At 51.4% G+C, this 23,174-nt stretch overlaps 1 protein-coding gene across 3 annotated transcripts; it reads right to left on the bottom strand.

The window, feature by feature from the left end:
* TOM1 (target of myb1 membrane trafficking protein) lies at nt 1-21,788 on the bottom strand. Of its 3 annotated transcripts, none has more exons than XM_084276487.1 (15): nt 21,701-21,788; nt 13,469-13,553; nt 11,755-11,833; nt 11,471-11,620; nt 11,229-11,363; nt 10,850-10,996; nt 9,737-9,853; nt 9,168-9,301; nt 8,376-8,409; nt 7,678-7,786; nt 6,546-6,666; nt 4,042-4,117; nt 1,889-1,948; nt 1,509-1,545; nt 1-1,399 (listed from the first exon to the last, which is right to left on the bottom strand). In XM_084276487.1, the coding sequence occupies exons 1-15, from the start codon at nt 21,750-21,752 to the stop codon at nt 1,251-1,253; spliced, it is 1,485 nt and encodes a 494-aa protein (XP_084132613.1). In that variant the 5' UTR covers nt 21,753-21,788; the 3' UTR covers nt 1-1,250. The 3 variants fall into 3 exon arrangements, with proteins under 3 accessions (XP_084132613.1, XP_084132614.1, XP_084132615.1); XM_084276488.1 differs by lacking the exon at nt 21,701-21,788 and adding an exon at nt 16,980-17,039; XM_084276489.1 differs by lacking the exon at nt 11,229-11,363.
* Nucleotides 21,789-23,174: the final 1,386 nt, after the last annotated feature.

A 23,174-nucleotide genomic window follows, 5' to 3' on the forward strand; every position in this document is an offset into this window, starting at 1 on the left:
TTCAAGGGAGGCTCGAGATTTTGCTCCTTTAATGTGCAATAAAAAAAAGGCAAGGCAACTCTCCCACACTCAACAAGAAATCCCAGGAGCAGGAGCCCCAGGCTCGGCCCCCTCCTCTCTGGGCTGCCTTTTGCAGCTGGGCAGCATGTGCGGTTTGCTCAGAAGAGGTTTCTTCCCCCATGCAGAAAGGAGCTGCTGGCTGCTGCAGGGCTGATGTGCTGGAATGGGGTGACACGAGCATCTCTGTGCTCACCAGCTAAACGAGCTACCCCAGCAACAGCATGTTCTGGCTGGTAGAGCAGTGCCCACCTAAGGGCCTCCTGCTTTAGGCATTGCAGCTCTTCACCCCCAGCACACACAGCTACCCTGAGGAGGCTCAGAGACACTCCCCACACTGCGGCACGCTGTGGTGGAAGGCATGGGTGGAAGTGAGAGAGGCGGGATCGCATTGAGGAAAGCAGGGACAGAAGGACAATAACAGGAGAATTAAATTAACTGCCAAGAGCTTGCTGAAGGCACATCCTACCCCGCAGCAGACAGGCTCTTCAGCCTGGGGTACTGGCCGCGGGTCGAGCCCTGTGTGCGGCCAAGGGCTTTGGTAACTGTCGTGCAACGGAAACATTCGGGCTGTGGGCAGGATTCTGGATAAACTGATGGGGAGGGGGGGAAAAAGGAAGAGGAAGAGAGGGGTTTGTGAGCGGGAAGGTGTTGCATACCACAAGCACTTGTGCAAGAGAGACTAGAGCAACAAGGTCCCTCTACCATTAGTGTTCCTCCTCTGCCACCTGTAATGCTTCGCATCCCCATGCTTTCCAGTCTGACAGCGGTGGGCAGAGGGACGGGGATCTATTCCAGGGATGGGGCAAGGAAAGAGGCAGGCAGGAAGGATTTCATCAGCAGACTGCAGCCTCTCCTGTTTCTTGGGCAATACCTCTGACTGCCTCACTGGAGAGAAGGATGGGGAGCTTCTACCTTGCCCACACTGTACCAAGAAAATAAAAAGCCCACTGAACTCCCACGTTCTCTAGCAGCTTTGAAAACCCCCTTCACAAGTCTATTGTATGACATCCCTAAACACAACAAAGATTATCTGACACCTGAAAGCAGCTTAAAAATAAAAATAACTCAAAGGGGAAATGGGAAGAGAGTGGAGGAAGGGGACAGAGTCCTTCCCCTGCTGGCCCCTGGCGGAGGCTAGCAAAACAGCACACACAGCCTCTTGCTCTACAGCACACCAGTTCATACAGCATTCACAAGGCAAACATCGCGTCGTCTTCCTTTGCTTGCTTCTGGTGACGGCTGGCAGCCGGAGGGGAGATGGATGTCGCTGCTGAGGAGCTGGACAAACTGGGTAGCCGGTCTGCAACTTTTGCTCGCTCTTCCAGAAACTTGTCAAACTCTGGGGTGAGAGAAGAGCAGAACATTGATTGGCAGGGAGGGAGGTTTTGTTGAAGAGCCAAGGTGCTGCCAGGAACAACTGGAGAAAGGGGTTGGCTGGCAAGTCTTACCTTCACTGGTGACACCTTTTGCATCCTCTGACTCTCCCTGGGGAAGGAGAAGGGCATGGTTAGAAGCAAAGTAGACAAAAGCATCTCCACAGATGTGATTCTTCATCTACATGGAGTGAGACAGGATAGTGCTACCCCCACTTCTGCAGAACAAACATGTTGGAGTGGTCCTGCCCCTCAATTCATTAGCTATGCCATTAGCTAATCATACTGGTGAAGTATGGCAAACATTGTGTCCTTGGCTTTTTTTCCCCTGCTCCCTCTGGGCAGCCTGCTGCCATACACACAGCAGTGCCAGTGCTGTTGCACACTGCCTAAATCCAGCCCCGCAGGCAAGTCTGGCAGGACAGCTGGCTCCAGGAAAGCAGCCCCTCACTTACCACGTCAGTGGAGAGCCACTTTTCTATGTCTTCCATGAAATTGGCTTGGGGAACTGGCACCTGGCACAGAAGCAAAGAGAGCAGTGAGGTCAAGAAAAGGAAAGATGTTCCAGGAAACTCCCTCTGCAAGAAGTAAGCCCAACACAAAAGCTAACTTTCTCTGATGTTCAGTTGGCTCAAGACCTTCCAAATCCAGACAGTGCTACTGCAAAGCTCTCCCAGCCACAAATGCCACCATTCACCTGCTTCCTCTGCCCCACCCACACCCAGACACGCATAGTTTCCAGGACACTTGCCATTAAAAGCATCTGGGGTTTGGTGTTTGGCTTTGTGGTACTGGGACTTGGACCAGGATTTCCATTTTGGCGAGGACTTGCTAGGTTTGTGTCAGGCAGCCAGAGAACAAGACGACGTGCTTCTCCAAGCCTCCTCCCTTCTATAAACCAGTGATAGCCTGATGTCAAAGTCTGCAATGCTGAAGATATTGGGCATGCTGGGTTTGGCACCTACCAAGAAGTGATTACTCCCTGGTAGGATCATGGAGCACAGCATGATTTGACATCACACCAAACTACAGAACCAGACACATTAAAAAGAAAGTCCTCTACAATTAAATTTTCCTTCCAGTAGGGATAGTTCAGAATACTTCATGTCCCTGTCCAATTTAAGCAGCAAAGAGATACCTTCCTAGTGGACTGAGATAACCTTGAAGGAAGCCAAGTCTGATTCAAAACCCCAGATCCTTTTCTGCAGTCACAAGCTCCTGAGCAAGGAACAGCCCTTGCTAGAGGCTCCCCAAGCAGAAGCAGGAGAGATTATTTGTAGGAACTTGTTGATTAGCCTCCTGTTATGTATAGCTCCCTTGCTCTCAGGAAACAGCACGACCAAGAAAAAGAGCAATGTCTTCTTACCAAGGACATGCAGATTCCCTCAAACCAGGGAGCAAGTGCAGATAGTTACTACAGCTGGCAGGTAGATGAATGGGGATGGAAGAGGATGCAGTTTCAAAGCAAACTGGCTTTGTGTACCCAGAGAGGAACTTTTTGGGTTAGAAGTGTGTTCAAGCCAACTGGACAGCATGTAGAGAAACCTCCTAGAGCAGACATCAGTGTGGGCAGTGCCTGTTTCAGGAAGACAGGCTAACAAGCTTCAGACCTGACACTGTCAAAGTCTCAGTGTGCCTGAGGGGACCTAACTGCAGGAATTCCTGCTGCCAAAAGCCCAAATTCATCAGACTCAAACACTTTAGCTAGAGGTTGAGGCCCTGAAGAGGTTAAAAGCTGGAATATTTTCCTCCAAGTGGGGCAGCTCATGCTGAGCAGGAGAGGCTGCAGGGGAATGAAGGGTGTCAGCCTTCCTCATGCCCCCAGCTAGTGCTTCTGCCAGACACCCACCCCAAAACAGGCCATTCTCTAGGTCAAGCAGTGGCACATGCTGCCTTCGTCTCTGAGCTCCTAGGATTTTCTCCTGTGGACTTGTTTACTTGAAGAAGGACTGAAGCTCTGCCAGCTTCCTTCCCAACCCTGTTCACTTCTGGTCAGACCAGGGTTGCTCCATTTCAGTTTGCAGTCTCTGCTGATGTCTGCTTTGCATCCTCACGTGCTGTGCCAGTGCCACCTATAGTTCAGCAATCCCAGCTTCCTTCCTCCCTCCTGCTGCTCCATGATCTCACCATTCCTTGCCGCATCATCCACTTAGTCAGTTGGGCTCCATCACTGGAGGCACCAGACTCCCCCTGGTTGAGAGAGAGCCTGCACTTAAAGCTGCTACCGCAGAGGGTGAGGGAGAAGGGAGCTGGTGGGTTTAGGGTGGGGGAAGGGACACACTAGTATTGGTGGCCTACTTCTCTGATTGCAGAGAGAAGGCAGCTGGACTTGGGAACCTGGGGAAGAGGAATAAAAGATACATTTCCAGGTGGAAATTTCCCTGCAGATATAAGGAGTCCATCCTGGTACTGACTGAGCCACCCCCAGACTGGGGTCTAAAGAATGAGGAACAGAGCCCAGGACAGAAATGTGGGTTGGTAGAGACTGGGAGTTATCATCAGTCATGTTAAATACTTGACTTCTGACAGACAGGACACATTGCTTTGGTGAGCAAGGATGATACTCTTACTCCTGGTGATGGACTATCAAAGCTCTATGGCCACTTACCGTTCCTGTGTTCTGCTGCCGGGCGTCCAGGGCACCAGCAAGTCCTTTGGAGGCCTGGGGATCCTCATACTTTACCCTGAAAGCATGAAATTAGGTAACACACAGGCTGATGAGATGACTGATAGCAAAGACCAGGAACATATATTCAAGGCTTCTGACTGCATAACTTTTCATCTCTCATCATTCTGCTCCTAAGACCTTCTAGAAAGGTGTGCAAAACCCCTACCAAAGGTGTAGCCTACCACAAACAGATTAATCTACTCACTGCAACATCACTGTGGAATACCACAGGACAGCCCTAGCACATGACAGGAGGATGAAAAGGTATCATACAGAAACAACCATCCAAGAGACTAAACCACATACTGACAGAGCTAGGTGCATCAACCACGACACTCATCTTCTCTGGGGCTGACTACAGAAGAGACATGGACTGACCAGAAGGCTACAACTACTTTAGAAAGCATTCCAGCAGCAAGCCCAAATACACTCACCCACCTTCAGAGACACAAACACAGAGAAAAACCATCTCTTTAACTGACACCACTCAGGATCTGATGGAGGCAGAGACTCACTAATCTGTATAATACAACCATAGAATCGGTTTGGTTGGAAAAGACCTTTAAGATCATCAAGTCTACTTGTTAACTTAGCACTGCCAAGTCCAACCACTAAACCAGCAAGACTGGAGGATCAGAAGAGCCTAGTGTTGCTTCAAGGTCTACAAATGCACCATCACAGCAACCTCTTTCCACATACAGACAAGTCCAACCCATAATCTCTCTCATCCCATTCCTGTGTCCCTTCTAGGTTGCCACCACACATGCTAATGCCACACATCACCATTTGATCCATGCAGAGTGGGGAAAACAGTCCATCTGTGCTGGGAGAATGAAGCCTCTCCCAGAAACTCCCTGCAAGTCTTCTCTCCAGTTGTTCCCAGGCACCTTTTGCAGATCCAGCAGCCCATCAAGTAGAGCTGTTTCTGTTGGGGTCCAGGGGCTTGGGCCACCGGCGCTCAAACTTCTCGAAGAAGTGCTCATCAGTGAAGGGGCCGCTGTGGACAATGGCATCCAGGATGAAGTACAGCGCTGCTATCATTCCGCTGATGAGGAAGAACGGCAGGAACGGCTTGAGGTGTTTCAAGCACTGCTTCGCCGAGACACACATGAAGCACGGGGGTGAGGGGGTCAGGAGCAAACCCCCGTGGCCCTGCCTGGGTCCCCTGCCACCACGTCCCGTCTGTCAGCAGCAGGGCAAGGGGACTGTTCAGACAGAGGGAGACACTGAGAGCTGATGCTGGTGAGTGAAATGTGAAGCCTGAGCCAGTGAGAGCAGAGGCCACCTGGCAGGAGTGCAAGTGCAGACGGAGGGCGGTGAGGAATAAATAGAAGATATCTCGTTATTTATGCAGAGATCACAAGCCTCAGCCTGTTAATATCTGCGGATAGGATACGATTCCAGCCCTGCCCAGATCTCCCTCAGCCTCCAGCACTGAGCACATACCAGTGGCTTGGATTTCAGGCACAGACTGGGTGCTATGGAACCACTGTTTTTGTCCTGGACTGCTTCTGTCCTCAGGCAGTGCACCTCAGATTAAAAGTGGTAGGAAAACCCATGGGCAAAACACATAAAGTTGTGTGTAGCCTGTGTGTTTTCCCACCACTTTCACCAGAAGCAGTCTGAGGCAGAGGAATGAATGGAGACATCCTTAAGAGACCTTGAGGTGCTACTGCCTAGCTGCATGGGTCCTTGAGGGCTGGAGACAGCTACATGCCGGTGGCTCTACTGACTGGTAACCGATGGAGAGCAGTGGATGACTCTGACAGGCAAAACAGTGTGAGATCAGCTGCAGTTCTCAAGCAAAGGCATCCAGTCAGCACAACTCATGTTGGCTCCTCCCAAAACAAGGACCCAGGAATCCACTCTTTGCAACAACAATCTCTTCAGTTCAGTCAGTATATGGAGACCTAACTCCTAGTGCTTTGCATCAAGTCTCAAACACACTACAGAGGAAGAAACATCAGTCCCACTTATCAACAGGAAAACTGAGGCACAGGGCACTGCCCTGCCTTGCAAGCCATAGCTGACTATTTCCTGCACTCCATTTCCACACTCTGCCCATTAGCCTGCACTGGAGCACTGATATTCGTCATCCCAGTCAGGGCACAGAGACAGACAAGAAAACTCAGCCAGTCCCACTCCACACCTTCACCTCTCAGCACCCAGTCTTCCCAGCACATGCAGCACCGCAGTCCCATGCTCACAGCCCACTTCCTTCTCCCCATGCCCAGGAGGACACTGTGAAGCAGAGAAAACAGCAGTAGGCGGAGGGACTGGGAACACAGAGATCATCCTAAAAGCACTGTGCATCAGAAGAGTGTGTTTCTGTTGCATCCTAGCGTCTCCCACGAACTGCTGCTGGTTGGGGTCACAACCCCAACTGCCCTGAGCTCTCCCTTTGCAGGACAGCAGGAGAGGACAGAGTGGGCTGCTACACTCACTCTCTGCGCTGCTCAGCCAGCGAGCTGCCACGGGTCAGGGCAAACATGTCAAACTCTTCTTCCAGCTTGCCAGAGGTGTCGAGGGAACGTAGCCCTGCGCTCACGCTGCTCGAGCCCAGATCTGTGGAAGAGAGAGCAGGGTGAGCAGGCAGCAGAGAGCAGTAAATGGAGGGCCGTGGGCTTTGCAGTGGTAGGTAGCATCAGAACAGGCTGAACTGCTCTAGGCCCACTCATCTGTCCTGCCCCTCAGCTGTAGTCTATGTGTGTGTTCCATGCTGTGGGTGAAGTGACAGCAGCAATTTCTTTGCCTGCCCAGCAGGTATTTTTAGCTCAGTCTCAGGAAGCAACAGCAGCAATTTACTGCACTGATGCTGAAGGCTAGATGTTCCTAACCACTTAGGACAACTCAGAGGGAACTGAACCTGTGGAAGAGGATAACCCATGCTTCTGGGCAAGCACCTCTGAGACAGACAAGTGGATTTTCATGACTCAGGCATCATCTGAGAAAACCTGACTTAAAAAATATCTCAACTAGCTTGCCTGTTAAAACAATCTTTCCAATTTTCTGTAGATGCATCCAAGCTGTACTGAATATACTCACAGCAAGGAAGAGCTTCGGGCAGTGCTACACAGGCTGTTGTTCTGTCCTGAAGACCCCTCAGGATCTCTCAGGCTTTCTGAGTAGACAGCTTGTTAAATCCTGGGTCCTGAGCCCAAGATGCTCATGGCTGCTTTTGAAGCACAGTTCAACAGCTTTTCTTCTTGCAGACCTCAGTGGTCAGCCTGACACTGCACTGCAAGAGGGGCAGCTACGCTGCTGCTGGGCATCAGAAAGGCAGGCACTTTCTGTCCTGCTCTGCTGGCAGGCCTAGTCTTTAGCCACAGCCTAATGCTGAGGCCCTTCTTAAGTTGTGTCTATCTCCTGTACAGTGTGAGGTGTGGATGTGGAGACATATGCTTGTGCAGCCTGGGGCGGGTTTCTTCATGAGTTTATCAGCTGACAAGACACCCTATTTTTCTAGGTTACTTTAAGAATGTGGCTAAAAAATTTTGGGAGGCAATTCAAGGACACAAAAGGATTCCCTGAGCAGCACAGGAGAAGGACTGAGGGGAACACTGTATGGCAGCATACTCATTCCAGCCAGCTGAGAAGAGAGGTTGTTGGTGACTTCAGGGTCTCTCACAGTAGAGGGAGTACTGGATCCCAGGTCAATCAAGCTGTTTTCTGCCGCAGTTGGTGCCTTTGGGGAAAAAAAGAAAAGATGGTAGAGAGTTTCTGAAGCTTGGACACCCTGATCCCCGCAATCCCAGCTCATTAACACCGGAGAAGGAAGCCCTTCTGTACCCATTGAAAGATACCAACTGTGAAGCTTCTCCTTGTGAGAAGTGGGACAGTGATAGGGAACTGGCTGGGAATAGTGTGCCAGAGCAGAATATGCCCTGGTAGCCAGCCCACTGGCTCTGCTGGACACCAGTAAGCAGGGTAGGTGCCACTTCAGAGGACAAGGTAGTGCTCAGAGGACAAAGGGAGGCTCATATAGGAATTGGTCCTCTCAGCTTTAAATACCAGAAAACTGTAGCTGCTGCTGGTCTCTCTGCTCTTGCTCTTTGTGTGAGAGGAGAGGAAGGCTCTTGCTAGCAGGGAGGGAGAGGCTAGCAGTGGGAACTAGAGTGTCCTACACTCCAGCATGGCCTGGTGTAGCTGGGCCAGGAGAGCAAAGCCCACAGCTTGTAAGTGGGTCTGTCTGAACCTCTCTCCAACTCTGCAGGACACTGCAGGCCTGCAGGATGCAAACTGAGCTGCACAGAGAGGCAGTGGCTCCAAGTTACCTTAACAGGCTGTCCTGTCCGAAGACGCTCAAACCTGCAAGAAGGATGACAGATTCACAGAATTGTAGGGGTTGGAAGGGACCTCCAGAGATCATTGAGTCCAACCCCCCTGCCAAAGCAGGTTCCCTGGGACAGGTTGCACAGATGCATTTCAGTAGTTATGTGCTTATTCACCCACAGCCCAAGAGATTTCTTAGAAGGCCTGTCACAGTCTGCCCTTTGCTACACACCAGGGAAAGGAAATTGTGGCTCAGGGCCTGATTACCCCTCAAGACCAAAGACACCACAACAAGGCCCACGGATTTGATGTCTCCTGAGAGGTGGTGTGAGGATTCTCCAGAGCTACTTCTATCCAAACTGTTCAAACATAGCTCTCCAAACACACACTGGGACTCAATTATCCAGACTTCATCCTAGTTTAAGGGATGTGTTTGATGAAATGGAAGAAAAAAAAGGGGATGTTGACCCCACACGGGGCAAGTCCCTTCTGTCCCTGTCTGCCTCAGAGCTAGAAAACCATCTCTTTCCATGCAGTTTCCTCCTTCTTCTGGGTTATGCATCAGAGACATCTTTATACTCCAGCAATAACTTACACAGCAGCTTTGAAGAGACAGAAATAAATCAGCAAAAGCTGAGAACTGTCTTTGTTCTCAAAGATGGGCAATACAGGCTGATATATCTTGAGCATTATACTCATGGGCGGATTAAACGGGTGGGAGAGAAGGCCTCCAAGGGGAGCCACCTTTTCCACTCTTGTGGAGGAGAAGGGCAGAGAAGGGAGGAGAGAGGTACCTTTCATGGCGCAGAAACACATTGTTGAGGTTGTCATTGATGAGAAGAAGCTCCTCGGTGAGTTGTTCATGGAGAACACGGGGAATCAGCTCCAGCACACGCTGCTGCATGGCTCTGCACGTCCGATTCAGCTCCTGCTCACAGCAAGGGGAAGTTACCACAGAGGCCAGGCTAAGGCTGAGCACTTGCAGATTTGGAAGTCTGACTGGGACAGACAGACTGCAGGGGCTACTGGGGTCTATCAGCAAGGGTTGATGGGCAACGAAAATTGGTAGTAGAGCTAAGCTGAGTGTGAGCTTTACAGACAGTAATTGTACATCTCTTGTCTAACACATCATCCAGGAAGAAAGGTCCCCATGTGAAATGATTCCTCAATAGTACAACTTGTCTTGGCCATTGAAACTCCACCTTCCCTGTGTCTTCCTTACCCCATTACTCCCTGATAAGTCCCACACTAAACTGTGCAGTGCAATTGTTTCCCACACCTGGCATGCATCATGCCTCAGTGCACCAAGTTACTGCTAAATCAACCTGCTGTGCCAGCCCTCCACCCCACCAGCGTTCCTTACTTGCAGCAGCTCCAGGTCAGAAGGCTCAGCCTGGGACGGCACCAGCTCTGTCAACATCTCTGACATGACCTTCATGTTGCCATTCACCACTTCCAGCTCACTTCGCAGCTTCCCAATCTGCAAAAGGGAGGCGAAGTGACAGCTCTGCCTGGGAAGACTGGGGAGATAGCTGAGGTACCTGTGAATGGCAGTGGACTGCATAGGTGTGCACATTCACAGAGACAGAGGGAACAGCCACTGGGGAGCTCATTTGTCACCACTCAGTTTAGCTCTCAGGAGCTCCCAGCAGAAGGAAGTGTCATTACTTGAAATCAGGTTCATTTGCTGGTAACAGATGCCACGCCCTCACCTGGGATCTTTGGCCACTAGTCTAGCCTTCATTTTAATAGCCAGCCACAGACTGCTGTTATGATTCCAATCTCTCCACTCCTAGCAGCTCCTGTGTGGCAGCCGTTCAAATAATTTAATTTCCAAAGTGGTGTAAGAGGGAGAAAAAAGAATTCCTACTCAAAAGGCCTTGGCTAAGTGTGCAGTTCAAGCTTTATCCCACTGGTTTCACTAGCTGCTTATGAGTGTCTTGAGAACAGTTTCTACCTTCTGTTCTGTAAGGGGATGCAGCCTACTGGAGGTTTGGTGCTGAACATGGTGTCATAGGAAGTTGAGGAAGGAGAAAAGAGGATGGGGAAACAAGTGAGAAAGCCCTGGACTTTGGAAACCACATTGCCAGATGGCGTTGATTCATATAGTCAGCAGTGAGGCAAGATGACACGGAGGCATCTGCTGAACAAGCTTTTGCTGTACTGCACTATAAAGACCTCACTCAAAACTTCTGTGCCTCAGTTCTCCACTTCCCTATAGCCGGGGGATATTCCCTCTACCGGCCCAACAGCCCTGTCTTAGGAAAACACAACCATGTCTGTGGTATCCCAGCTCATCACTGTGATCACAGTGAAGCTCTGTGGAGCTCTGGAGGGATTATGCTTGAGAGGAATGACTCCATGAGGACAGAGGCTGGGGAAGAGCCAGGACAGCAGTCACACACTAGTGTTTGTGAATCCACCCCCAAACACAGGGACAGTCAGCAGCACCATGGTGGGCCCATGTCCAGCTCACCTGCTCTGGTGTGGGTGTGATGGGTGTGTCACTGGACATGCCTCTCCCAGTGGGCAGGGTGACAGGATGAAGGATGGATTCCATCTGCTGAGGGGAGTTGACCACAGGCGAGTTCTGTCCGGACTGGGAGTTGGAGCCATACACAGTCTACAGAGGTGGGAAAAGTGACAGAGGGAAGGAGATGTTAGACACTCACAGCTGACAGGGCAGTGCCATTAGGAGAGGAATGTTGATGGCAACTCCCCGTCTGCTTTCAATAGCTCTTTCAGCAAAGAGGCTGTCTTGGAGCTTCTCACTCTCCAAAAATCCTCTAAATGCAAGACAGAGTTCCCATTGTCCCCTCATAGGTCCAGAATGGCAGCTGCCAGTGCTCCCATACCCTCTGTGGTGTGTGGATGGGTGAAAGCATGTCCAGATCAGTCATGGGGAACTCCAGGCCCTTCCGTCTCAGGTCTTCATAGACTGCGACAACACCAGTCAAGTCCGGTGAGCTGCGGAAGGCGTCTGCCCAGGACTGGGGAGGAGGAGAGCACAGGGCGTTAGCACCGACAGCAGCCTGCTGTACTAAAGAAAGACAAACGCTCTCTGAACTGGTGCAGATGCTCACGCTTCTTGGCTCACCTGGATGAGGGTCAGCACCTTGTCATGCACTATGGCAGGCGGATTGTTCTTCGGCAGGATTGTTCTCACCAGGACACCTTCTACGAAGTCCTGGCTGGACACAAGGACATGGAAGCGATGGCCACAGTTTTTGACGCATGTCTCCAGGACCTTCAAAGGCAATGAAGCATTAGCTACGGCCTTCTCTGTCTAGGTGTGTTTGCCTTGATGGCTTGAATTTGGCTTTTCAGCCAAGGATTCAGCTTTATAGCACAATATCACAGAGCTGAGCCCTGCCTACTCACCGTCAACGCCAGCATAACTTCATGGAAGTTCTTATTCCCTACAATTCTCTTCTTAATGGCTCGGAAGGCATCTTTGGGCCTGCAGAAGAAATCAGGAAAAGGAAGATCATCAGAAGGTTGAGACCTACCTACAGAGAGGCAAAGCAAAACAGCCACTGCCTCTGGATGCCTCATACTCGGCAGATGACCTTTCCCACCACGTTTTCAGGGCTGCTTGAAGTGACGACTGGTAAAGCAGCTTTTGTTGGTGGTTCTGCAAGAGGAACAGGGTCCTGCTAACAAGCGCTGTTACTGAAACTGGAGGCCTTTGTGCTAATGTCTGCAACAACCCAAGGTGTACAGGACACAACAAAGTTAAAGCAATGCCAGAAATGCACTACTCGGTGGTAGAGCAAAACCCCACGGCAGAGAAACGGAAAAGGAGATCAGAAAAAAAGCTTGGCATAGGTTACAGACAGAAAGGAGAGAGTGAGCTGCAGCAACCGCTGCGTTAACAACATTTCTCTGGAGGAAGGGAGGCTAAAAAGCAGCAGGGGAAATGCAGTCATGAAATCCTGCCTATATTACAGGTGAACAAAAGAGCAGCAGCACAGCAGGTTCTCCTTAACCATCCTCAGAGGGGAGAAGCACTGCAGTCTCAGCCCACTGTGGTCTGGTGAGAAGGCACAAATGAACGAACATGCTTTGTCAGAACACAGGGAGAGAGGCTGGGCTGGAAGAGCAGCAGTACTGGAGGAGAACAGTGAGGTGGAGACACTGAGACAATGATGAGGCAAGAGTGGATCAGCCCATGGGGCAGCACGGATGGGCATTAGCAGGGCAGTGGGAGACCCTGCTGTGTCTAGGTGCCCACAACTGAAACACCAAGTGGCCACAGCTCAGGACTGAGAACTGTGGGCAGAGACAGGTGTATTTGCATCGTGGGGATAGCATGGAAGGGAAGTGGTGACAGATCTGTCAGCAGAGATGTTTGACTTCGTTTTCATACAACTGTGAAGCTAAAAACTGGGCTTGCTAGTCCTCTGCCAACATCACTGTGGGGTGGGACAGCAGGAGTGAAACCTACGTTTTTATTCCACATAGCACCTTCTTTTTCACATGCTGCTTTTGACATCTCCATTGTGAGAAGAAGCAGTCCCTTGGATTCACTGGCAAATCCCCAGGTCCAAAGTTAACAAGTCTGGAAGATTTCTGAACATGTCCCCACAGGGAGAGGGAGACAAGGGCTCCCCCACCTACGTGGCGCATGTCCGAGTGACCGCACATGAAAATACCTGAGAAGTGAACCCCAGCAGGACTTGCACAGTCAGAGGACTGAAGAGCAGCCTGCAATTCTCCTCTTTCCTCTGTCACCAGCCTGCAGATTTTTACATTCCCAGAGGAGAGAAAAAGGAATAAACCAAAATGGAAGAATTACAGATATGCCTGTGGGAGATGGGAGGCAGCCTGGCTTGAATTGAGGTTTCTCTGGGGACCTTGAAGCCCTGTTAGAATGGCTCCCAGTGCACACAAAGATTACGGAGCAGCATCTAACAGATGCTCTGACAGCTTTGCTGTGTCTCTAGGTCTCCCAGCAGAGTCTTGTCTAAGGGACTTTTGGGAAGCCCAGCTTATTACTTCCACTGGTGCATGCTACCACTGCAGTCTGGGGATGCAGAATTACAGGACATGCTGGGACCTGCCATTGGATGTGTACCCTTGCAAACTCCCTTACCCTTCTTCAGTCTCGTTAATGATGTCACAGATCTCCATGTTGAGAGCCCAGTCCTCGCTCCGTAGGGACCCATCGGTAGCTCTCTCTGGAAAACAGAAACCAAGACACAAGTCAGGCCACTTCAGACCCCAGCCACCTTCTCCCTGGCTTCCACCCCAACGTACAAGGAGGCAAATCCATCTGCAAAGTTCGGGTCAGCAAGTGCTCCCCACTAGGTGTCACCACTGCCAAGCACATGGCTGGCGATGGGACGTTGCTCAACTTTGCCCACTTATGCTACCAACACATAAATACATGCTGAGTCACCTCTAGTGACCTATACATCAGCGTGGGAGGGGGCTCAGCGTGAGAAAGGGGGGCTTGTTTGCTTTGCTGACTGGTCTGCTTGCAAGGACAAGGATCTAATGTCAATGGCACTAGCACAATTTGCACCAAATTAAGGAGTGTCCTTGGTTCTGGCCAGGCCAGAATTAACCTCCCCAAGCAGTCAGCACAGGTGAGCTGAGTTAGCCCGGGCTGTTTTCCACGCCACCTGACATCACTCCCCCATAAAAGGGGCTTGTTGGAGTGAGGTGATTTGGTGCAGCTCTTGGATAACAACAGTTCTCTTTTCAGTGCTCAACTCAGGGCTTAAACCCATGACCATAGGCTTAAGAGTCCCATGTTCTATCACTACCCCAACCTTCGAGCCCCCCAACTTGGAGCCAGAACCAGGACTACAAGACAAAAGAATTGATCCTCCTCTTTTTGCTTGGGTCATACAAAACCAAACAGGCAAATATAAACAGCCAAAGCAGGTCTCTCTCTTGTTTAATGTTTATACTTCTACCCTGAACTTCTGGCCTCTGGGCAGTATGGACAGAAGTGGACTGCAGGCTGAGGTTGAAGGAATATTGTTTCAGCTTTGACTGTGTTCCCTTTAATTACGAATTCCTCAGTCAGTCTTGATGTTATTCAAGGCAGAGCTTTGGGAAATGAGCAGCTATTACTGAGAGCACCAGTGTCCCCACCCTATAATCAGCCATGTCTGGGTCCCTGCAAAGCCTCTGGGGACACACCAGTGGCTGGGGGAAGAGAACTGCCAGTGGGGCACGCAGGACATGGGCACTCCCCAGACTGCTAAAACACAGAGACACAGCAGATGGCAAGTGGAGGGACAGAACCATCCTTCTCAGCTATCCCATCCTCTAAAACGCCTGACTTAGTGCTGGGGCAAGAGAATTAAAACTAGCCAGACCGGTTGAGCACCTACAAGGTGCTGTTCTTCAGGAGAGCTCAGGCCCAACAAGGTAGTGCCTGCATTTTCAACTCTCTTGTCCCTGTGAAATCTGGAGCTGGTCCTTGCTGCTGTGGGTCCTCCACCCCTTTGCAGAGGGCTGCCTCGTGACGAGATGCCTTTTCCTGCTTTTTACCCCGCAGCTACCCATGCCTCTGTGGGAGTGAAATGAAATGACCATTCATGAAGTGGTGAAATGCTCATTCACAAAGCCGTAATGGGGTAAGGCCATAACACAGGAAATAGAAGGGTTTTTAACTCCTGCCTGGGTAAGCACATCTATCATGTTTCGAGACGTCCTGTTTTCAAGCATCCGGCAGAGCTGTTGGCAGCATTCTGCAATGCAGCCTCGTACACATGTGTCCCTCCCACAGATTACACACCACAGCGTGAAGCTACCTACCCGCATCTTACTGCAATCCAGCCACCACCTTCTCTGTTGACTGTGGAATGTATTGATTACACTGTGATTATGCTGATTACATTGTGGCCGCAGCCAGATGGAAGAGGGTAAACAAGGGAAGGAGAGCAGCGGAAGGTTCATGATGCTCTTCAACCTTTCCGACGGTCTGGCTACTATTGTAATATCCTGAAGGTCCCTTGATTCAGGTCAACTTTTGTCACTTTCAGTATTACTTCTGTAGAGAAATCCTGGTCTGTTGCAGACCTAAGCTTCCTCAGTGGAAGGTAGCATCACTCTAGGCGATATAATGGAGAATATATCCACGGCAGTGGAGTAAAGGTGAGCATGTTTGGTGCACCAAAGTATATACCAATAAATGGGTGAAGCTGTGGTAATACACAGGGGGAAATGTTTTCTGTAAGTGCTCCTTAGGGATCGGGACTCGGTTCCCTCCTGCTCTGGGATACCACACAGCCAGCCTTGCTGGCAGGCAGATCAAAACTTAGGTTTGTCTGATGGATTTGTATTTGTCACACGTGGTCACAAAGCCACCCTTCACTTGTGCTCTCCTCCAGCACTCTCTTCTCATGACTCACTTTGCTTTGAACCCCAGCCTAGCCAGAAGTTTCTCAGTACTGTTTGCTGCCTCTGGCAGTGAAGCACTCAATTCAGTCACACACAGGTTGCTCTACTGAAAGGAAGTTCCACATCCACTCTCCTCATCCCTGAAGAAAAACACAGCACATGGAAGGAAAAAACCCACAACTCAGGCACAGGACTGAGCCTACTGGGAAGCCCTGAGCTACAGAATAAATCAAGGTTGAAACAAACCCTGCCTTTAGCCATCAAGCCCTTGCTGTTCAAGTCTCCCCAGCTCTACTCACCCTAATAGTCACTGTACATAACCTGTCCCGCACTTGCTGATGCTTGGTGCCACTCTTTAACTTGGTCCTTACCACCACCCTTTTCTCTCCAAACACAGCAGTCCTGCTGAGGTCGGGCAGCAGGTTTGCTTTTCAGACAGGAATGCAAACAAACCATGCTTGCTCCTTCACCTGGCTGCCCAGTCAGAACATGGAGCTCCCCTACGAAGTGACAGACACCACCCTGCTGCTATCCCACAACACTGTGGTCACCCTGCTACCGGCACCCCTGTTCACACGCTGGTCAAAGCAGATCAGCAGGAAAGCAGCAAACCTGTCATAACTGCAACAAAGTCTCAAAGAAAACAAATCTGGAAGAGCAGTAGCAGGGCATATGACAAACAGGAACGTGACCATGAGGCATGTACAAGGACAAAGCGCTTGAATTTACCCAATGCAGATTAAGACCTGGCCTAGCTGGCCTTGGGAGAGCTGGAGCTAATGCCCTTTTAATCCTCCTAGCTTGCTTCCAAGCACTAAGGGACTGTCCAAGCCTAGTAAGATATGTTGGAGGTTTTCTTTTTCTGAAATCGTGAACTTTACCCTTCTACTAAAGCTTGCAGAGAAGAAAACAAAGTCTGTTCACTAGTCACATGAAGGATCAGGGTGGCTGGCCCAGTTTCATGAGCCGTAATTAGCACATGAGCTGTCTGCCCCTCATGAAATCTGAGCCCAGGATGGCTGGGGACATCCATAAGTCCCTAAAAACACGGAGCACAGGAGGCAGGGCACAGCTGCCTGTGCAGTACTCATCAGGAAGCTTCTACTTCTGCATGCAAACGAGCTGAGCCTGACCTGCTGCAGAGAAAATGCCCCCCCCCCCCCCCCCCCACTCCCAGCAGAGGTTATCAGCAAGCCTATGAATGCTGTCTCCCTCCAAGCCCGAAACCAGCTGGCTGTTGAACGTACCGGAGGCCCTTCACAGGGCTGCTTCAAAGCCACATTGTTTTGGCAGCCGGTCCAGCTCCCCGGGTGTGTCAGCACCGGGGTTTGATTCCAGTCTGCTGCCTCACAAATTGCTCCGATTGACCCAGAACCGCTGAGGACTATGGAATGGGTTGAACCAGAACATTGGCTCTTTCCCTGCTTGCCAGTTGATATGCTCCCGCTGCCTGTAACTAGGTTATAAAAGTTATCTGGAAGCATCAGATAAGGAACAGTTCTGAGCGTTGTGTTAGAACCGACACAACGGAGCTGGGCGCTGCTTCGTGTCAGGAGTGATGTTTGTGGCTCTGCGTCTTTTCGAGCTTATCGTCTCTGCCCTCCTGGCAGGGGAGAGCCCATGGCGGGGCTGGCGATCCCACCCAGACATCCCTGCCAGCAGCACACTGCCAGACCTACACCCTGCTGTTTTGGAGAGGAAAACCTGCAGCTCATGTCATCACTAAAGTAACCAGCAAACAAAACCTCCATCTAATTTTAAGTTCTACTAAAACAATTAGGGGAAAGCATCTCCCTCTGCACCGGAACCTCCATCTCAAAACTCACAGTTCTGAATCTCCCCACAATGAAAAACAATACTGTAACTTTCGCCACTCTTGGTTTTTCAGAGCAAAAGGCTGTGAAGGGCAACAAACCCCCCTTCCCAAACCCCCACACTGACCCAGCATGGGGAGGTACAGGAGCAGGGGATAGAAGACACTGCACAGGCTCCTGTCCCCTTTGCTCACAGTCACAGATCTGAAGCACTCATTACCAACCAGGTGCTGTCCAGAAACCCTTCACCTGTGACATGCTTTGCTACAGCTCCTCACAGACTCTGCACCCCTCCTTCAAGTCAAGCCCTTAACCAGCATTCCCTCAGTCTTGCTGGCTTTAAACTCCTCAGCAAAGCACCAAGCACCTTCTCACGCATTTCAGAAGGTGTTTGAGGGCACCAGCAGTTTGCTGCATGAGACAGTGTAGCTTCAGCAGAAAGCAATGCAACAGTCTGAAGTTTCTCCCAACCTCCCTTCAATCCTTAACGTCCCTGACACAAATCAGCACCCGGCACAGTCTCCTTGCTAAGCCTCAGGCTGTTGCTTCCTGTGAGGAAACTTCAGCACCACCTCAGGCTGGATTCCACCATTCAGCTCTATTGCTGGTGACCACTCACTTTTTAGAGAGAACAGAGATTCGGCTCCAAACCTAATTCAAGTACGGTGATGGACAGAGACCTGCGCTGGCACAGTGCTGTGAGTGTTTGGGTCTCCTGCTCCCTGCCTATGGATCAGCTCAAACTCTTAGGGATCAAACATCTCTTCAACGGCTGCCTTTGTCCCTTCTCCTGAGTGGGCACAGAAGACAAGGCAATTCCTTTTTGAGAAGCACTACCTGCACAGACCCATCTGGCTCCAACAGGAGAACATCACTGACAACGGCTGATATCTGCTGCCCACCAGCTCCCAAGCTCCCAACCCACAGAGGGGTGCAGGGACACCTGCAAGATGGGATCTGAATGGCAATGGGGATTTTCCTGGTGTATTCTGTTGTATCTGCTCCTCTTCCTCACCCACAGGTCTTTCTTACCTGCTCCCTCTTTACAGCCTCAACTTTTCCTGGTTCTCATAAAAAAGACCAACCATAAAAAAGCTCTCTTCATCTCTACTACACCGTTACTCCTCTCCTCTGCCTGCTCTCACTCACTGAAATAACCCGTCTCTGTCCTTTTTAGTATTGCTATAATTACTAGTTATTCCAGATTTCCAGGGTCAGGAGAAAGCATTGGTGGTTTCCTCTCCATTCCCTTACTCAGAGCACCGCCTTGAAATTAGATTTTCCATTCTGAAGTTTCTCTTAGCTCCTAGAAGGTGGTGCAGAGGATTTCCCTTTTGAGGGGGGGAACTAAACTATGATGCTTCAGCACTTTTCTAAAAAGTTCCCACTGGTCAGAAGTAATAAGTTTAAAAAAGCCCCACAAAACCACCAAAAAACCCATGACAAAACCAAACCACCAAAACCCCCAATCAAACAAGTCTGTATTCATCTTACTTGGGAAGAGACAACACAGTCCAAAAGCAGGGCAGAAGCAAATTTGTGACTGAATCTCAGGACTGGGAGTGAGAAGCTAGAAAACTGACTCTACAACTGACTCATTCCGTGACAGATCATGGAGATTATCTGAGCATCAGTTTCCTTGTCAGCAAAATAAATGGGATTTACTAGATTAAAATTAATTAAGGAATTTGAGAACATGGCTGCAGTGTGCCACAGAGGATTTTTTTTCCATTCCATGGCCTTCACCTAAAGCTATTTTAGACTTTATAAGCTGTATCAGGCATACGTGACTTTGCTCAAGTAATTTACAAGGACGCAGCATTAGCCTTCTGCAGATAGCCCGAAGCAGCGGCACCAGGCAGGGTTGGTGATCAGGCTCAAGGGTTCAATGTGCAGCTGCCACAGACACCTACTGAACAAGTTTGGATAAATCGCGTTCGCGTCTCAAATTAAACAAGGAAGATAGCATTTATCTATGTCCCCGGGATGTTGATAGGCCAGGTTCAAAAGGAGAAGACATTCATGTCTTCAGCCGCCAGCCCTTTCAAGTTGTCCACACTGAATTCCTTTCTTACATGCTGCAATTCCTCCACTCCTTTGGACTCCCATAACCCAAATCAACCCCACTGATTAAGCTCTTTCTACTGTCACACCTCTGGCGCTAAGGACTCTAACTTCCTGTTTAATAACACTCTTGAAATACTTTTTTTCCTCTTCTTTGCTGTTGGTTTGTTGCTTGAACATCCCTTCTTTAATCAAAGCAAAGCCCAGAGGGAACCCACTTGCAATCTGGCTACTATACTGAGCAGAAAATCCAGAGGGCAAGAAATGATCTGTGACATCTAAAGATAACTTCTAACCAAACACAAAACCATATCTGATGTACTCACTGAGGGAATCAAAGAGCATTCATTCTGGAAAGGGTAGGAGGTGGCTTCTCCTGGGAATTGTGATGAAACATGTGATACTCATCTGGGGAATGTCAAAGATCATCTGGAGTTTTTGTTACAGATCACCTTCCCTGGTGATCCTTTCCCCACCTTGCTGTAGTGCAACTCCCCCAACACTAGAGCGGCACATCGCAGTGCTCCAACTCACATAATTTGGACAGTGCTTTGGGCAGCTTCTAAAACAAGCAGCACATATAAAAGCATCTATTTGCTGCTTTCCACCTCAGCCACAGCAGCCTGTTCACCCATGCGAGCACACCAAAACGTACTGAATAAGGGACTGTGTGTCCTCAATGAAGAACAAAGCTCTGCACAGGTGACTCCTGGAACAGGCTGCCCAGAGAGGTAGTGGATGCCCCGTCCCTGGAGGTGTTCAAGGCCAGGTTGGATGGGGCCCTGAGCAGCCTTGTGTAGATCCAGGCCTGGAGGTTGGTGGCCCTGCCTGTGGCAGGGGGGTTGGAGCTCTATGATCCTTGGGGTCCCTTCCAACCCAGACCATTCTATGATTCTATGATTCTATGATTCTATGACAAAATGCAAGACTGAGCAAGTGCATACACTCCCAAACATCCCTTGCCCCTTGTATGAGCTGGAGAGTTTAAATGGGCACCATCTGTCCTAGGGAACCTGCTTTGTCAGGGGGGTTGGACTTGATGACCTCTTGAGGCCCCTTTCAACCCCTACAGTTCTGTGAATCTGTGAGACATCAACCCCAAGCACAACCAGAAGGCACTGAGACAGTGCAACATGGGAAAACAAAAAGAATTTTCATTCTAAGTATTTTAAGAACTGCATCTGTGTTCGGAGACTAGTGTGGCTGCTGGCAGTCTTTTCTTTCTAACTGGACTGTCTCTTTGCTCCACTTTCCAGGCTGTGTCCTTCTGTGTTTACCTAGCTGACCTGAGCACTGGGACTAACAGGCACTGTACGTCCCTGAGCCTGCCAGGTCAGAGCAGATGCTGATTTCCCTGCCGGAGCTGGTGCTCAGCCCCGTGAGAAGGTGTGTGGTGCAGGGCAGGTGCTCTCCCCAGGGCCAGGTCACAGCCCTGCTCGTCCCGGACCTTTGCAGCAGGAGGTTCCGGGCAGACAGGTGCACAGGGTCCCCGTCCTTCAGGTGGGGAGCACTGACCCGACAAGATGAGCCACAACAGCCCAGGGCGCCGGCGAGCCCAGACCTCCTGCGGCCGCCCCCAGCCACCTCGACACCTCAGGGAGATGGGGGCCCCTTCCCGCCCAGACTGCAACAGGCCGCCGGGGCTGCAGCCCAGCCGATCAGCAATCGCCGATGTAGCCCTCGGTAGGACCCTGCTCGTCCCGCACAGCCCCCACAAAGGTGCGGGCGGGAATGGCCCCAAGCCAATCACGGGCCTCGGCTCTACCGGGGGGCGGGGCCAGGACCGCCAGTCTGCGGCCCCTTTAAGCGGGGAAACTTCGCCTCGCCACCTCAAGACCCCCTCGCGCCGGGATTGGCTGGCGGGGCCGCCGATGGAGCCGCCTCGAGCTACGCGCCCGCTACTGGTCAACAGCACCCGTCAGTCAGAGCGCAGCTCTCCTCCCATTGGCCCACGCCCTACCCGTCCCGCCGCGAAGGCGGGGGCCGCCGCTTCCCTGAGGAAGGGGTCCGGCCGGCGGGGGAGCGCCCCCGGGGCGCGGGGGAAGGGTGAGCAGGCAGGCAGAGGGGGCCGTGGGGGGCGCGGGACTCACCGATGCGCTGCCCCACGGGAGAGCTGAAGGGGTTCCCCAGGAGAAAGTCCATCGCTGCCGCGCCGCGATCAGCTGACGCCGCTGCCGCCGCTCACGTGACCCGCCCGCGAGGCCGGGGCCGGCCCCGCCCGTGCCGCGCGGTGACGCAAGCGGCCGCCGCCCGGGAGGGGCGCTGGAGCCCGCCTGGCCCGGCCAGGCGCCGCCGTGAGTCCCGGCCGGCCCCACACCGCCGCTCGCCGGCAGCGATCGGCCAACGCGCTCAGAGCCCGAGCGCGGAGAGGTGTCAACAACCCGCGCGGGTCCCGCCCTAACGCCGCCACGCCTGGCGCCTCGAGCCCCGCACCGTAACGCCACGAGCGGGAATTGGGGCGAGGGGAAAGGAACCTCCCCGGGCCGCCAGCTGCCTCTGAGGCACGGGAAACGCAGGCGGAGGGCGGGAGGGAGGGAGGGCGGCAGGGACGCCACCGAGGTCAGGCCAAGGCGAGCTGCCGGTAGCAGCCGCAGGCGCAGAGCACACGGCGCCGCCGGAGGGGAAGCACAGAAGGCCAAGCGTTGACAAAACACTGTATTCTGAGTACGGTACAAAAGAGTTTCTGCACACAGCGGCAACGCAACCTGCATCAAACAGCACGGAAATAACAAAAATACAAAAACACTCCTCAGTGTCGCCAAAGTTTCCCCCTCGTACCAAACGCCACGAGATACAGGTTATACAAAGTGTACAAATTTCCAACAAAAATAAAATACACCAGGGTTCTGTGTGTTTTTCAAACTTGTTGAGAGTTTTCCACTGTACAAGGCTAAAGCTGACCCCCTTCTGTTCTTCAAAAGCAGATCTACCCCTTTGCCACGATGCTATTCATAGAATCATAGAGTCATAGAATGGTCTGGGTTGGAAGGGACCCCAAGGATCATAGAGCTCCAACCCCCCTGCCACAGGCAGGGCCACCAACCTCCAGGCCTGCCCAGGGCCCCATCCAACCTGGCCCCCATCCCCCAGGGACGGGGCATCCACTACTTCTCTGGGCAGCCTGTTCCAGCGCCTCACCACTCTTTATGTAAAAAACTTCCCCCTAATATCTAATCTAAACCTTCCCTCCTTTAGCTTTAGTCCATTCCCCCTTGTCCTGCCATTATCTGCTCTTTTAAAAAGTTGAATCCCCTCCTGCTTATAAGCTCCCTTCAGGTACTGGAAGGCTGCAATGAGGTCCCCCCCTCCTACAGCCTTCTCTTCTCCAGGCTGAACAAGCCCAGCTCCCTCAGCCTAATGCAAAGGGCTGGAAAGAGACGGTGATGCTGCACTGCTTTAGTACAGGCCAGGATCGGCTGCCTCCCTCCTGGGCCCTTTTCATTTCATGCTTTCACTTAACTTTATTCTTTCATTTCAATTCCAGGCTCAGAGGGATGCGTCGTAGATTGTTAAAACATGTATGTTCTGAGGCTTGCATTGTGAAGTGCTATGGTGGTCTGAGAA

The sequence above is a fragment of the Gallinula chloropus genome, assembly GCF_964237585.1.
Source record: "Gallinula chloropus genome assembly, chromosome: 1".
Classification (NCBI taxonomy): Eukaryota; Metazoa; Chordata; class Aves; order Gruiformes; family Rallidae; genus Gallinula; species Gallinula chloropus.

What these genes read in the sequence shown, in the direction of transcription:
- TOM1 (XM_084276487.1), bottom strand. Translation starts at nt 21,752, where the DNA reads ATGGACTTTCTCCTGGGGAACCCCTTCAGCTCTCCCGTGGGGCAGCGC. An exon ending in AAGTTATGCTGGCGTTGACG is followed by an intron (nt 11,621 to 11,754) that starts GTGAGTAGGCAG and finishes TTGCCTTTGAAG; the next exon opens with GTCCTGGAGACATGCGTCAA. An exon ending in AGGTGCTGACCCTCATCCAG is followed by an intron (nt 11,364 to 11,470) that starts GTGAGCCAAGAA and finishes CCTCCTCCCCAG; the next exon opens with TCCTGGGCAGACGCCTTCCG.